The 13,766-nt window shown below is 47.3% G+C and overlaps 1 protein-coding gene across 2 annotated transcripts in view; it reads right to left on the bottom strand.

Moving 5' to 3' along the window:
• Positions 1-11,731, bottom strand: part of LOC147640530 (uncharacterized) — a 31,256-nt gene extending 19,525 nt beyond the window's left edge. Inside the window, exons 1-4 of one of the 2 annotated variants that reach the window (XM_086812607.1) lie at positions 11,380-11,731; positions 11,153-11,236; positions 10,728-10,983; positions 10,371-10,506 (exon numbers count right to left, since the gene is read on the bottom strand). In XM_086812607.1, coding sequence (XP_086668733.1) covers positions 10,371-10,506; positions 10,728-10,983; positions 11,153-11,236; positions 11,380-11,452 — 549 coding nt within the window. In that variant the 5' untranslated portion in view covers positions 11,453-11,731. The remainder of the gene's footprint in view (positions 1-10,370; positions 10,507-10,727; positions 10,984-11,152; positions 11,237-11,379) is intronic. The other variant, XM_086812602.1, reaches the window with a different exon arrangement.
• Between the last annotated feature and the right edge of the window lie 2,035 nt (positions 11,732-13,766).

Here is a 13,766-nt window from a genome sequence, read left to right as displayed (position 1 = left end):
CTCGCCGTCAAAATATGCCTCCCCAGCCGAACAGTATACTGGAAAAAGGTGATCTCTGTGGCCTCAAGGGATGCATAAGGATCATGCCACTCGTACTCCCCAGGGTCCCACTGTAGCCGGGCCAAGGGGCGCGCTGCATATGCCCATATGCGCCAATCCGGGAGCACATCAGCAGGGTCGGGGTCAATATGCCACTTCCGAGAAGCGGCGGCCACTACTCGTATCCTCTGAAAGGTGCACTCAGCAACCAAAGGCGACTCCACCTCCACTCTTTGAAGTCTGCCCTCATCCTGAATCTCATAGTAGAGGCATCTGCCATCCTCAGTGCAAGCTCTGACAGCAATTAGGATCTCCAACTGAGTAAAGGCTCCCATCCACCGTGGGGCCACTGGCTCGAAAGGCGTGAACCACTCCTCTGTGAGTGCCTCTTGAATATCATCCCTCATAATCAACCCCCCTCTGAAGTGACTCAGCCTCTCCACCTGGATCTCCTCTGGGAGACTGCAGAAGGCCTGCCAGTCTCCAAAACTGCGTGCTGGGCCTGCCGCTAAAGGTCCCCAGGCTAGACGAGGCCGAGAACCCAGCATATGACCTTGCTCTGTTCTAACCGCTGGGCTCCAGATGAGCGGCTGTCTGGCCCGCTCCTCAACACAAGAAGGAGGTCGCTGAGAGAGCCCCGGTCTCAGCAGCTCCCAAGCTCTCAGGATACTCAAAGCAAATCTGTCCTCCCATCCTCTACTGAGGCCTGTCCTCCTCATCTCTATGAAGATCCAACGAATCTCTGGTGCCCAAGTGCCCCCTGCTGGGGGAGCCCGAGCCTGCAGTCGCTGCAAGAGAAGCTCTTTCCAAGGCTCAACACCGCCTGGAAGCAGCCCCCGAACAATAAGCTTCCCCAATAAGGCTCTACTCTGATCGACTGGATCCATTTTTCCTCATAGTCCATTTTTCCTATTTGTAGGACCCGTAGGGGTGTGTTGTTTTGTTGTCGGTTGTAGTGTTGTTGGCCACTAGGAGGGGCTCTTTGTTTGCTGGCCAACTTGTTTGTGGCTGGCCGACTAGACTATTTCCCAGTCGTGGGTTTTTTCATGGACTGTCAGCTTGTTCTCTACTAGCCGACGAGCCGACCAACAGCCCTTGGCCATATATATTGCCCCATGCCCCCCACACTTAGTTGTATCAGTATTATACCAGATCTTGTGTATATAGCAAAGTTTATACAACTTCTCTCTCTCTACACTTTGCGTTTTCTTTCTCACAACAGTTGTCTCATTTTCCGCTATGCATTCCAACAATAACAGACCTCCTTATCGTGTGAGTCAAGCACAACAAGAGGAGATTATGAAGCAAGTGAACAAGCTATTGGAAAAAGGTTTTTAGACCTAGCTCATCACCTTTTTACTCCCCAATCTTATTGGTTCAGAAAAAGGATGGTTCTTGGCGAGTGTGTATTGATTACAGGGCTCTTAACAAGATCACTGTGAAGAACAGGTTTTCTATTCCTAGGATTGATGACATCCTAGATAGATTAGATGGAGCCACCATCTTTAGCAAGATTGACTTGAAAAGTAGCACAGCCATAAAGAAAATGTTTCAACGCCTGTATAACTGCTAGGAGTTCACGATCGTAGACTGAGTAATTTTTCTCTGCGGGCAGTAACTTACGAGACATGTAAGCTACTGGATGACCATTCTATTGTAACACACCGCCAATTGCGATGTTACTCGCATCGGTGATCACCTGAAATGGCTCGTCCCACGAGGCAAGTGCTAACAAGACACTTCTGATAAGGCCACCTAGAGGTTCTTGAATGCCTCCAACGCTCATGGAGTCATTCGAATCTTTTGCCTTCTTGTCTTCACACCCTTTAGCAGATCGATGAGATCCGCAGAGAGATCAGAAAACTTGTCTATGTGGGTGGAGTATACCTGGCATATACCCACAAAGGATCTGATGTCATAGGCTGTCTGAGGTATTTTCCAATTGACAATTTCAGCCACTTTAGCCAGATCAAGTCGAATGCCTTCTGCACTAATTATGTATCCCAAGTAATGCACTTGGAACAAATAAAATTCTGACTTCTTTTCATTGACGTAGAGCTCGTCGCTTTCCAACAACTTAAGGACTTTCTCCACATCAATGTCATGCTGCTCAACCGTAGCTGAAAATACCAGTATGTCGTCCAGAAATATGAACACACACTTTCCAATCAAATCCCGGAAAACACGCATCATCATGCGGTTAAATGTAGCTGGGACATTCGTCAAGCCAAATGGCATGACCACAAATTCATAGTGGGCCCGTTCCGTACGGAAGGCTGTCTTGGGAATGTCCCCCTCCACAATCCTCACCTGGTGGTACCTGTTAGAAGTCATCTCCTGTCCAGTTTTATACACCAGGGCCTTTGTTGTAGGTGTGCCCGCCCTTATGAGGTGTTTTATCATTTTTCCCCACTCTCCGCATTTTTCCCCTATTTTTCCTATTTTTTCTGTGGCTTGGGAGGCAGCCCATTTGCTGGCCGACTGCTGAACTGGTCCATGACCCCATGTCTGAGGTGGCCGACTGGATGGTGTGCTGGTCGTGGAGTTTTCAGGGCCAGTCGGCTAACCTACAGCAGGCCGACTGCTGATGTGGGGGCATATTCAGCCCCCTTGCCACTTGTGTGTATCATACCCGGGATTTTCTTGTGTATATAGAGCAGAGTTACACGCCTACTTCTCTCTCTCTCTTGTGTTGTATTTATTCTGCATGCGTTTTGCTCGTGTTCCCACATCTGGTCATCATCTCCGCTGCATATTCTGACATGGTATCAAAGCCTAGGCTTTAGATAGTTCTTGGGATTTAAGTGAGCAAGAGGGGGACTGTTGTGTGGCTGATTGGTGGACTCTTTTGGACTGTTCGGGAAGAGGAGAAGCAAGAGTACGGCGGGCTGATTTGCTGGACAGCCACTTGCAGGTTTTAGTTCTTCTTTGTTCCCACCCACCCACCCTATTCAGAGTACATCCCTGCCATGGCAGATCTGTTAGAGATGGCCGAGAGGCATGTGAAGATCCCGACACTCCCCCACATTCCCGGTGGACCGTCAGTTGGACGGGAGCAACTACGACATATGGAAGGTTATGATGGAATCTGTTCTAGAGTCTTAGGACCTCGCTGATTTCGTCATTGTTGGTGTTCCACGGCCGGAAGTAGAGGAAGGGGAGTTACCGTCAACCCGAAAGGACCGGGAGGCTCAGACACAGATGTGGGATCGTGTCAACGCCAGGGTCCGTTCGTTTATCTTTCTCAACTGCACACCGCAGGTAATCAATCATGTAAAGCATATGACGCTAGCCAGAGGTATATGGCAGCATTTGGCTTCTCTTTACAACAGGGTATCGCCCATGAAGAGGATCTCCTTGGAAGTGCAGATGCGGGTTATGAACCCTGCAAAGTAGTCGACGATGCGGGAGCATATTAACAAGCTGCAGGCTCTTCAGCAGGAAGTTCTTCAGGCTGGGAAGGAGATATCGTCAGAGGACATGGCCATAACGTTGCTGTCGCACTTGCCCTCTTCGTACTCAGCATTTTACTCGTCTTTGATTACCAGTGGCAGGCTCAGCACCATCACGTGGGAGGAGCTTGTGCCCATGGTCCTGGACCAGGAGGAACGATTCACGAACCCTCCTCAGGGTGGAGGTTCGGAGGCCTTAACTGGCCAACAGTTGAAAGGCCGTAACTCGGGCAAAGGGAAGGCTTCATCGGAGAAGTCTTCTGCGAAGAAGTCTAACGCTGACCGCGAGAAACTGAAGGCAGAGAGGACCTGTAATGATTGTGGCGAGAAAGGCCACTATTGGAGGCAGTGTCCCAAGCGGAAGACCGAGAAGGGTGAAGATTCCTCGGCAGCAATCATGAAGACTCCGGCTTTTGCGCACCTGGAGGTGGTGGACACCGATGTTTCATTTTCTTCAGGCAGGGAGGAGATTGGAGGACTCTCCACAACGGATACTCGGGAGTGGATTCTCGATAGTGGTGCTTCCACGCACATGACTCCTTCCCGTTCCGGTTTACAAAATCTCTGAAGGCTTTCTGGTCATATTCTTACTGGGGATACGTCCACTATCCCAGTTCGCAATGAGGGCAGGATGGAGATAGTTTCCAATGGCAGAGGGAGGAAGCATTCCTCCTAGGTATTGTATGTTCCGGCACTTGGTTTTCATCTGTTGTCAGTGCATCAGGTTTGCAAGACTGGCGTACGGGTGGAGTTTAATGAGCATTTTGTTGCTCTCCGGGACAAAGCAACAGGCCAAGTGGTTTGGGAAGGTGGAGTGGAGAATGGAGTTTACAAGCTTTCAGCACTCTCTCTCCCAGGTCCTCAGGTTTGTGATGAGTGGCAGTCTGGTAATGGCCACTTAAGTGTGGATACGCTGCAGGTACAGGCTTTCCGGGACCAGATGGTGGATAGCTTGCCAATAGATGGCAGTAGTTGGCAGGAACTTTCCAGTACTGATGTTGGTGGTTCTTGTGTTCGTGAGTCAGAGGAAACTGAACAGGTCACTTATGCTTTGATGTCTCGTCGTGTTCGGGACAAAGAACCTCCAGTAGACGAGGATGTTCTTTCCACGGGGACCTTTCGGAAAGCCAGGCAGGTGGCAACTCATTACTTGCAGAAGGAGGTGGTTTCTCCAGGCTTTGTGGTTCTGGATTCAGAGGGGATGGTTGACAGGTTTCAGAAGGCCTTGCGTGGTCTTTAGGAGGTTTCCAGAACTTGTTTTTGCACCGTAACAGGTGTTGATCCTTGTGAGCAGTGTGATGCCTCTTTGACTCAAAAGCAGGATGGTTCATTGATCTAGTTGATGGACACCAGATTGGACGGGAGCTTCCTGATGAGGCAGTTGAGCTCATGGTTGCGGATGACTCTTTGGGAGGCAGGATTGCGTTTCCTGTGGTTTCTGCAGCATGCGAAGGATCATGGACTCTTGTACACAAGAGGGGGATTGTTGGATGGAGTCCGACTCCACGGTTGGAGTGACTTGGTTTGGGGAGAAGATCCGGATACGAGGAGATCTACTTCAGGCCTAGGAGCAGTTTTACGGAGCACTAAGAAGCAATCATCTTTTGCCTTGTCGCGGACAGAGGCAGAGTACCGGGCTGCTTGTGATGCTGCTTGTGAGGTGGTGAGGATGCAGAGGTTAAATTGCAGGTTTGGGCTTCCACTGGAGGAGCCCATGGTCATCCAGAGGCACTTTGTTCGTGAACAGATCGTTGCTGATGACATCTTGCTAGAGTTCTATTCGACGGAGGACAGTACGGTGGACCTCTTCACAAAGTCGCTCTCTCAGGATTTGCTCAGGCGGCACCCCAGCTCCCAGTGGTTGGTTTCACAGCCAGGAGCAGAGAGGGGGTGTTAGAAGTCATCTCCTGTCCAGTTTTATACACTAGGGCCTTTGTTGTGGGTGTGCCCACCCTTATGAGGTGTTTTATCATTTTTCCCCACTCTCCGCATTTTTCCCCTATTTTTCCTATTTTTTCTGTGGCTTGGGAGGCAGCCCATTTGCTGGCCGACTGCTGAACTGGTCCACGACCCCATGTCTGAGGTGGCCGACTGCTGATGATCTGGCCGACTGGATGGTGTGCTAGTCGTGGAGTTTTCAGGGCCAGTCGGCTACCCTAGAAGCCAGATTGCAACAATTCTTGGAGTTGGCGGTCCAACTCCGCTTCCATTGCCTTGGAAAGGCGATACAGAAACTTACTCGGGGGTTCCGAGCCTGGGAGGAGGTCAATCTTGTGGTCCTCGGTCTGGACGGGGGGAGCTGGGGAGGGAAGCTGTCCCAAAGAAAAATCTTATGGAACTTTTCATGGAGAGCCGAGTACTTCTCGGAAACACTGGCCACCGTCTTGGGCTGCCTGGATGTATATCATCGCACACTGCGCGCCTTTCCTGACTACTCGCTTAGCCTGCAAGTGGCTTATGAGCGGAAAGTTCGGAATTCCTGGCTCACACTTAATGGTCACTCGGGCGTTTGACACATTCCGATTGATCTGGAACGTGTGCTTGTCCCACGTGACATCTGGAAGAAACTTGTGAAACCACTAAATACCCAAAATCATGTCTGCGCCTACAAGAGAGGCAACCATAAAATCACGCACAAATTCTATGCCCTGAATAACTAACTTAGTACCTAGAGCTTCATACTTGACGCTCGTTGTCATGCTTGTGCTAAAACCCTCAACCTGTTTGTCCACCAAAGTCAGGTCGAAACGTGCACACCTAGCGGCCTGTTCCGTGACCACATCCTCCGTGCTGCCGCTATCAAACAAGACAACTCCTCTCTGGCCACCTATGTAGCCAAAGGACTTGAGCAATTCGTTGCACTCATACTCCTGGTCATGGCCGCCCTTCTCCTTATCTTCGAGCTCCCGGCTAATAATTGCTCCAACTGAAGCACCGGGATTTGAAGAACTAGGGGCAGCCACTGGGGTCTGTGTGGGAGCTGAGCTCACCACGGAAGCTGTGGAGACAGCGGCAGTGGGCTTTTGAGGTTTCTTAGGACACTCCAAAAGAAACATCTACCCTCCTCCTTGTACTGAGAAAGTTCCTCGGCACTCAACTTGCCACCTGTCTTGCCTGCCTCCGATTTCTAGTCTGGAGTAAGCTTACACGCATTGTTCGAGTTCTTGGAGCCAGAGGCTCCTGAGCTTTGTCCTGGGGAAGACCCCGTCTGGTTCTGGCCTTTGCCCCCCGAGGCGGTAGCCTTGGGAGAAGCTGGCTGGGAAGTCTTGGGCTTGCCACCATTATGCTTCATTTCTGCACTCTGCGCAAGCGAGACTACGTCTTCAAAGGTAAACATACGCACCTCCCATTGGATTTGCGTGTCAAGGCCATACAAAAACCGCCCTTTCTTGTCCGAATCAAATAAGCCTAATTGCAAACATAAAGTCGAAATTCTATTGGCAAACTGAAGGACTGGTTGCGCATTTTGACGCGCTCCCATGAACTCGTCTTCGAGTCGCTCAAGGTAGTGGGGCAGTAGAAACCGCTGCTTAAGGTCGTGGACAAACTCATCCCACACATAAGCTACCATACTTAATCTGGTGTGGACATGAGCCCACTGAGTCCACCAAGGAATGGCCTCACTTCCAAGTACCAACTAGCTAAGATCACTTTGTCAGTATCTGTTTTTCTAACTACGTAAAAGTAAGCTTCAAACTGATGTAACCATGAATAGAGAGTTATGGGGTGGAGTTTACCATTATACTTATTGAAATTCATTTTCTCGGGAAAATGATTTGAGGACGCCGCTGGTGTCAATCTGGCGTCCAAAACTTTGAGGTAACGCTCATGTTCCACGCGTCGCATGGCTTCGTCTTCTCGTTGTCGGATCTCCAATGCACGCATCTGCAACTCAAGCAAAGAGCTCGGCTGCGGTCGTGACCCTGCGAGAGGGTCCCTATGTCGAGGATCTGGAATCTGGGATACGGAAGGAGAGGGAGGAGGAGATGAAAAACGCGACACTGGGGAACGGGTACATTCTTCCAGAGCCTCAATCTGCGCCTTCTGCTCTTCCAACTTGGTCGTCTTGTCTACGATTGCTCGCATCATCTACTAGAACATCTCTGCAACACTCAAGCCTGGTGCCCTAGCTGGGCTGCCTGGTGCACTCTAGTCCCATGGTTCTTGGTCTCTCTCGTCGTCGAAGCTCGCCATAGCAGGAAATCGCACTTCCTTTCCGGAGCGCAATCTGACCATCCACTAGGTGTGTGGGATACTTCCAGAGGCTTCCGGAGGCTGAAAACCAACCGTCCTTCGTGGGCCAGGAGTCACTCCAAAAAGGGGTAGTCCACCGGCATCTGAAAACCAACCACACGAGCGAGAAAAAATTCTGGTTTCTTTGCTGAATCTTTGCACTTGAAGTAGGCTCTGATACCACTGTAACATGCGGAAGCTTCGGAGAAGATCGGTAACTTCAATGCTCAGAAATGAGCACACTTTTCGTGACGGAATTAACGCACAAACTGAATGTGTGCAAAAATAGAGAGAGAGAGAGAGAGAGAGAGAGAGAGAGAGAGGAGAGGACATAGTATTCGGTCCCAAATACCCTCTATAGGGCCCCCACACGGATGGTGTATTTGCTTTATTAGAATGATGTAAATCTGAAAAGAAAATACAGAAAACCTTGACCTTTCTTGGCTGAGAAATCTCTGCCCTTGACCTGCAGTCCTTCACCCCTTTGCGTTAGCAAGCCCTTGGCTGTCTTGGCCCCTTGGGTTGCTTGAGCACTTGGTGAAATATGAGATAACACAAATGATCTATGGCTCACCTATTTATACTTCTTCCCAACAACAGCAGTCGGCTAGTATATAACCAGGCGGCCAGGTCTATTTTCTGCCACGACTGAATATTCAGCATTTAATGCTGAAAAAATCACATAAAAACCTGCGCTTTTCTTCATGGCTGGCTGGGCATAATGTGCCTAAATCTATAGGGGCTGGACACTGTTCTATAGGCAGTCTGGGGGCTGGGCAGCCTGTATGGGCTGCCCCATACATGCCCTACAGCCATATAAATGCTTAATGTACTGTCGGCTGCCCCTGGCATGCCCCTAGGGCTGTCCTAGGGCCTCTCCATGGCTGGTGGGTTCAGCCAGGGCCTTCCTGGCCCTCATGGGGTGGTTTCACACCATCCCCATGCCCACACTAAGACTTGGGGTAGCCCTATGGGCTGGCCCCTATTCCTAAAAGCAAACCCTAACTATCTACACAATGATCTGGCATCTAGTACCATACCAGATACACAAAATCACTGACATCATTCCGGAGGGAGACTCACAACGCGGACTAGCACTGTTTCATGTGCAGGACAGTGCACACCTGACCTTCGACTCATGTGCAACACAATCAGCATCATCCTAGGTGGCAGAGAGTTTCTCCCGGACAAGAGTGCCATTACATGTGTTAGCCTTGGTGGCTCAAGACGAGGAGGGAGATCATGTTTTTTATTCTATCCAGCCAGGATGGAGATTGTTGAAATGTGACACACATGAGATTATTTCTAGCACTGCCCTTCATCCAATGAGAGTAGTTAGTCGCTCAAAAAAGCACTGGCATGTTCACCCTCTGCCTGATATTGTGACCCATGGGCCTTAGTGCTTATGGTTGCATGGTGGATGTCCTATCAGATATTTTCATTGGGATCCTAGTCAATGGGAGTGGATTGATGCAACCAATCCTACGAAGAGTCAACCTACAATGTCCATAATGCCAGGCTCCTTCAAAGGACTCCTACACACAAGCTACATTGTGAGAGCTATGACATCACCCCATTGATTCAAAAGAGATTTTGGCACTCATACACGAGGAGCCAAATCTCCCACTTCCTTTGGTTATTCTTACATGGTGGCCTTCCCATTAATCAATGGAGGGCTATTTTTTGGAGTAGATCCCGCTTGCCCCAAATGCCCGGTAGCTTCTGAGCCAGAGCAACATTGCATATGGGAGTGTAGAGCTACTCAAAGGATTTGGGCCTCTATAGCTCACCTTATGTGTAGATTGAGGAGACATACCATTTATGTTACTTGGGGTGCTGTTTCTTGGCTCACTGAGTCCAGTCCACAAGTATTTTTTGAAGACAGGGATCTGGACACCACCATAATGATATGCAGAGGTATGGCCCAACGTTGCATGCTATTGGATATTCCTCATACACAGTAGAGACCACCTCTGCAAAGGATTGCTACTACTTGGGAGCTCATTGTTAGTATCACAGCTTGGCAGTGTTGGAGGGCCAGATGCACTCAGACTGGGCATCCAGACATACGACACTTAGTGCATTTGTACTATATGGAGAGAGATTATTCACGCTTTTATGGCCACATGGTGTTGTATACAGGGACCATCCAGATCTGCGCAAGCACAGCGCACTGTTTTCATGAGGGAGTGGGATCAAGGGATCTCCCCCCCCCCACCGCCCCCCCCCCTCCCCCCAAGGACTCTCTTGGCACCTTTGTGCCCCATATTGGTTGAGATCACCTTACATCTTGGGATGAGGACTTTTCTTGTTCCATCTTCCAGCCGTGATTTTGTATGGTCTGTTCATACTTAATATAAGTATTGGTAAGACCAGGTCAGCCAGCAGGGATGACCAAAATGATCCAGCTGCCTGCACACCATGCCCAGCTGCCTGTTGGTCATGGGGAAAAGGAAGAGAAGCGACTCTAGTGTCAAAAGAAGGCGTTTTCTTGTACTACCTTCACAGTTAAGGACTCAAAACATTTAAAACCTATGAAACATAGGTACATGAAAATGTAGATTTTGATTCATCAAGATTACTCATGGTAAAGACTGCAGTTGACCATACACAGCTGTTGGCAAATGCTTGGGGGTTGAAACAAACCTTAAGAGATGGGGCCAGTTGGAAAAAGTCTCCAATGATGAAATCTATTTTATGAGCAACACCATACACCTCTGCATTGTGTCGGGCACATTTGATTCTCTTGGAATTGATATCAACTGCTATAACATGACTATTCCTGAAACAAAATCAAAAGGACAAGCCAAAACTATGGTCTTTCAATGTGACAGAAGACATGAACAATCAATTCAAATCTCATCCAGCCCAGTTCCACCAGTGTTATGCCAGCCAATCTCTTGCTGACTGCCAGAAAAGAGCATCTGAGGCTTGAAGTACTCTTAGGTTGATGCTCCCAATGCTACTCAAACCTTCCCTATAGAAGTGGTGTAGTGACCTTACCTGGATGCAAACTGAATGGCATTCCCACCCACTCCAGTGAATGCATCAATCACCGTACCGCCGGAACCACAGCGGACAGCTTGGTGTTTTGCAATCTCTTCGGGTGTAACAGAGAACAACCCTTGCTCGTCAATCTTGACTCCATCATCAAAGCGAGAGAACAGACTATAGCGCTGAAGCCAATATCTCAGAAGTTCTCTGTTGAATGCTTCAATCATACCAGGCAAGAGCAACTTCTTCCTCTTCTTCTTGCACACTGTTGTGATGGAATGAAACAAATTGCTCATCGTAATAAGCTTCCTTGCCTTGGCTACATGCATGAGTGTGGTGCTTTGCACAAAGCATTGCATGCATGCACATTACACTCGGCCGTAGTATGTGCTGTGAAATGTGAATGAAAGGAAAAAGAAACTTTCATGGAGCACCTGATGCTTTCACAAGCTGGTTCACTTCAGCTCGGAATCTCTCTGTGTCAGCATCCATCGAAATCGCACTTTGAGGGAGTCCATCTACAGCACGATATGGATAGCAGATAAAAATCAATGGTGGATCACAGTGCACAGCACAAGAAAACAAGCTACCAAAAGACCCTGCATATGAGAGGAAAGTAAAAAGGAGGAAGCTTTTATGGTATGATGATGTTGAAACATACGTCGTTTGAATGTCACTGATTTTAGCACAGATTTGGTGGGTTTTTTCTTGTGCTTTCCCCGGCCAAGCTGCATGGTGAGGCCAACTACAAGCTCGCTTAATGGCTAGAAAACTGTCTGAGCAGGCACAGCAGCTTGAGGACTGATTGTGCGAAAGCACTGCTCGGTTTTGACAAACCTGAGCATTCAAGGCTGACTCTCCATTCGATCAAACAAAGGTGCTGCTATTTTGTAGGTATCGTGTGAAACCCAACGTAAGGAGAGGATCCCCAGCAGACCTCTTGGCTCTTGCCCACTCTCTGACGGTGTAAGCTTTGCAAAATTTAGTTCTCCTTTCTTACCTCTCAAGACCCTCAAAGAAACTATTATAGTGGCATGCCAAAAAAACCTCCAATTAAGTCTTTTTATGCTCTCCCATGTATAAAGAATATTAGTTGCACAAACAACAGATGTTGGAGCTTGGTCAACATATTGACTGAACCTGGTGCTCTATGTAAAGGCCCAATATTCCCTTGTTTTATCATCAAGTAATTGCCTCTTTCTTAAAGCAGTACCTAGACTCCATCACATTCTTGGTCAACATAAGCAGTACATCACATTCTTCTGTATAAATCCTAAATTCTCATCTCACGAAACACATTGGGAGGTGCAATCTTTAGTGTTCAATTCATAACCAAAGAAATCAATGTGCTTCTCAAAGGTGTGTATCACTTTGTGTTTAATCCCCATTGAATGAGTGTGAATTGTGTTACTTCACACATTGCATGAGGAGCCCAAAAAGGTGAGAAATACACTTATACCTCCCATTACTAGGCTAATCTAGAAAGTGGCATGCTAAAAATGATGACACAAGGAAAGATACACCAAATCTTTGACCACACTATTAGTTATGGGGATAGAGGGATTTTAGTCCAAATGGAATTCTTGTATTGCTCCCTCCATTTCAAGTGGAACTCCTAATCACTCATGCCTTGAGTTTCATTATATAAAGGGTCCACATACTAAGTCTTCCTGTATGCTAGCTTCTTATTCTTTCTATAGTAGAAATACACACTCCATGTTCTTTAAAGATTCCTTTTCTTCTCCTTTACATTTTAGTGGTGAATATAGGATCCTCATCACTTTTGGCTTCTCTTTCTCTTTTTCTTTTAGTTTAAAGCAAAGTACTCAAAGGTAATAACGTTAATCTGGGATGTGAAAAAAAAAAACACGGTTTCACCAATATTTCCTTTAGTGCCATAAGTAATGTTGAAATATACAAGTGAATAGGGTGTGTGCGGGAACAAGCCCTTAGTTAGAGGCTATAAAAGAGAATGTGTAAATGTGAGAGAACCTGTGAAAAGGTGAGAAGAATCTACTGGGAGAGAATAAAGGGTAGTATGAGGAGATTTAGGAGGTGTGGAGATATTCTGGGAGAGGTGGAGAGAATCAAGCAAAAGAGATGGAGTGAATCAAGCAAAAGAGATGGAGTGAATCAAGGAGAAATCAGTGGGATTAGATGCTTGGATGTAAACTCTATAAATTGAGGCATTGGCCTAATGAGAATTTGCTAGTTTTTGATTATCCATGCCTACATTAAGCTATCAGTTAATTGCTCACTAATCACATCTTCGTATAATCTCTTTGTTAATGATGCTAATTCTAGCATTTGATCCACCATAGCTCATCACATTGCTGTAATTTTAACATGGTATCAGAGCCTAGCCTAGAATCCATCAAGTTTATGAGCCCATTATTTAACTAATTAGGATTAGTAGATAATTAAGAAATAATCATTTTTAAGTTATTTTCAACTAGCCCTCTGTATCCCCAACCAATGGAGAGGCTTGATCTCCCTCCAGGAGCAACATTAGGGCAAGCCCTTCTAGGTATACAAAGCTATCTCATTTGTGCTCCAGCCAAGCGAATTAGTGCAGCAAACTGCCTACCACAGCTCACGATTTTTGCTAATCTGCAGGTGTCGTTTTTCTGAGGAGAAATTGAAATCACTACTGCTCCAGATCAAATGAGTCTAATTCCTCTTAGCCCCAGGGATTTTCAAGGGTGCTCTACAAGCTGGTGAAGTCAGAATTTGATTTGATCAAGTCTACAGTGCGATCCAAGCTACAGAGGTGACTTTGGTAAAACAGAGATTAAGCATTCAATGTTTAGTCAAATCTTGTGTTTCTTGGCTTAATCCTCTACTAGACTAATTGCTATTGATGGCCTTGAAAGCATTTGAGCTCATTTCAACTCTAAGGCCTCAGATCTGGGCTCCCCGCATACTCTGTTTTTTGCACACAGAGGATTAATTTGCTAATCAGTGATTAATCAATGCTAATCACTATTTTTTGGTACGATTGAGGGTTCAAATTAACTATTAGGTATCTAATACAGATCTCTATAACTT

Source organism: Cibotium barometz, chromosome 2 (assembly GCF_041138505.1).
Source record: "Cibotium barometz isolate CiBa-2024 chromosome 2, ASM4113850v1, whole genome shotgun sequence".
Classification (NCBI taxonomy): domain Eukaryota; kingdom Viridiplantae; phylum Streptophyta; class Polypodiopsida; order Cyatheales; family Cibotiaceae; genus Cibotium; species Cibotium barometz.
Note: the sequence above shows the minus strand (reverse complement) of the source record. Positions and strands in the feature narration are given on the sequence as shown.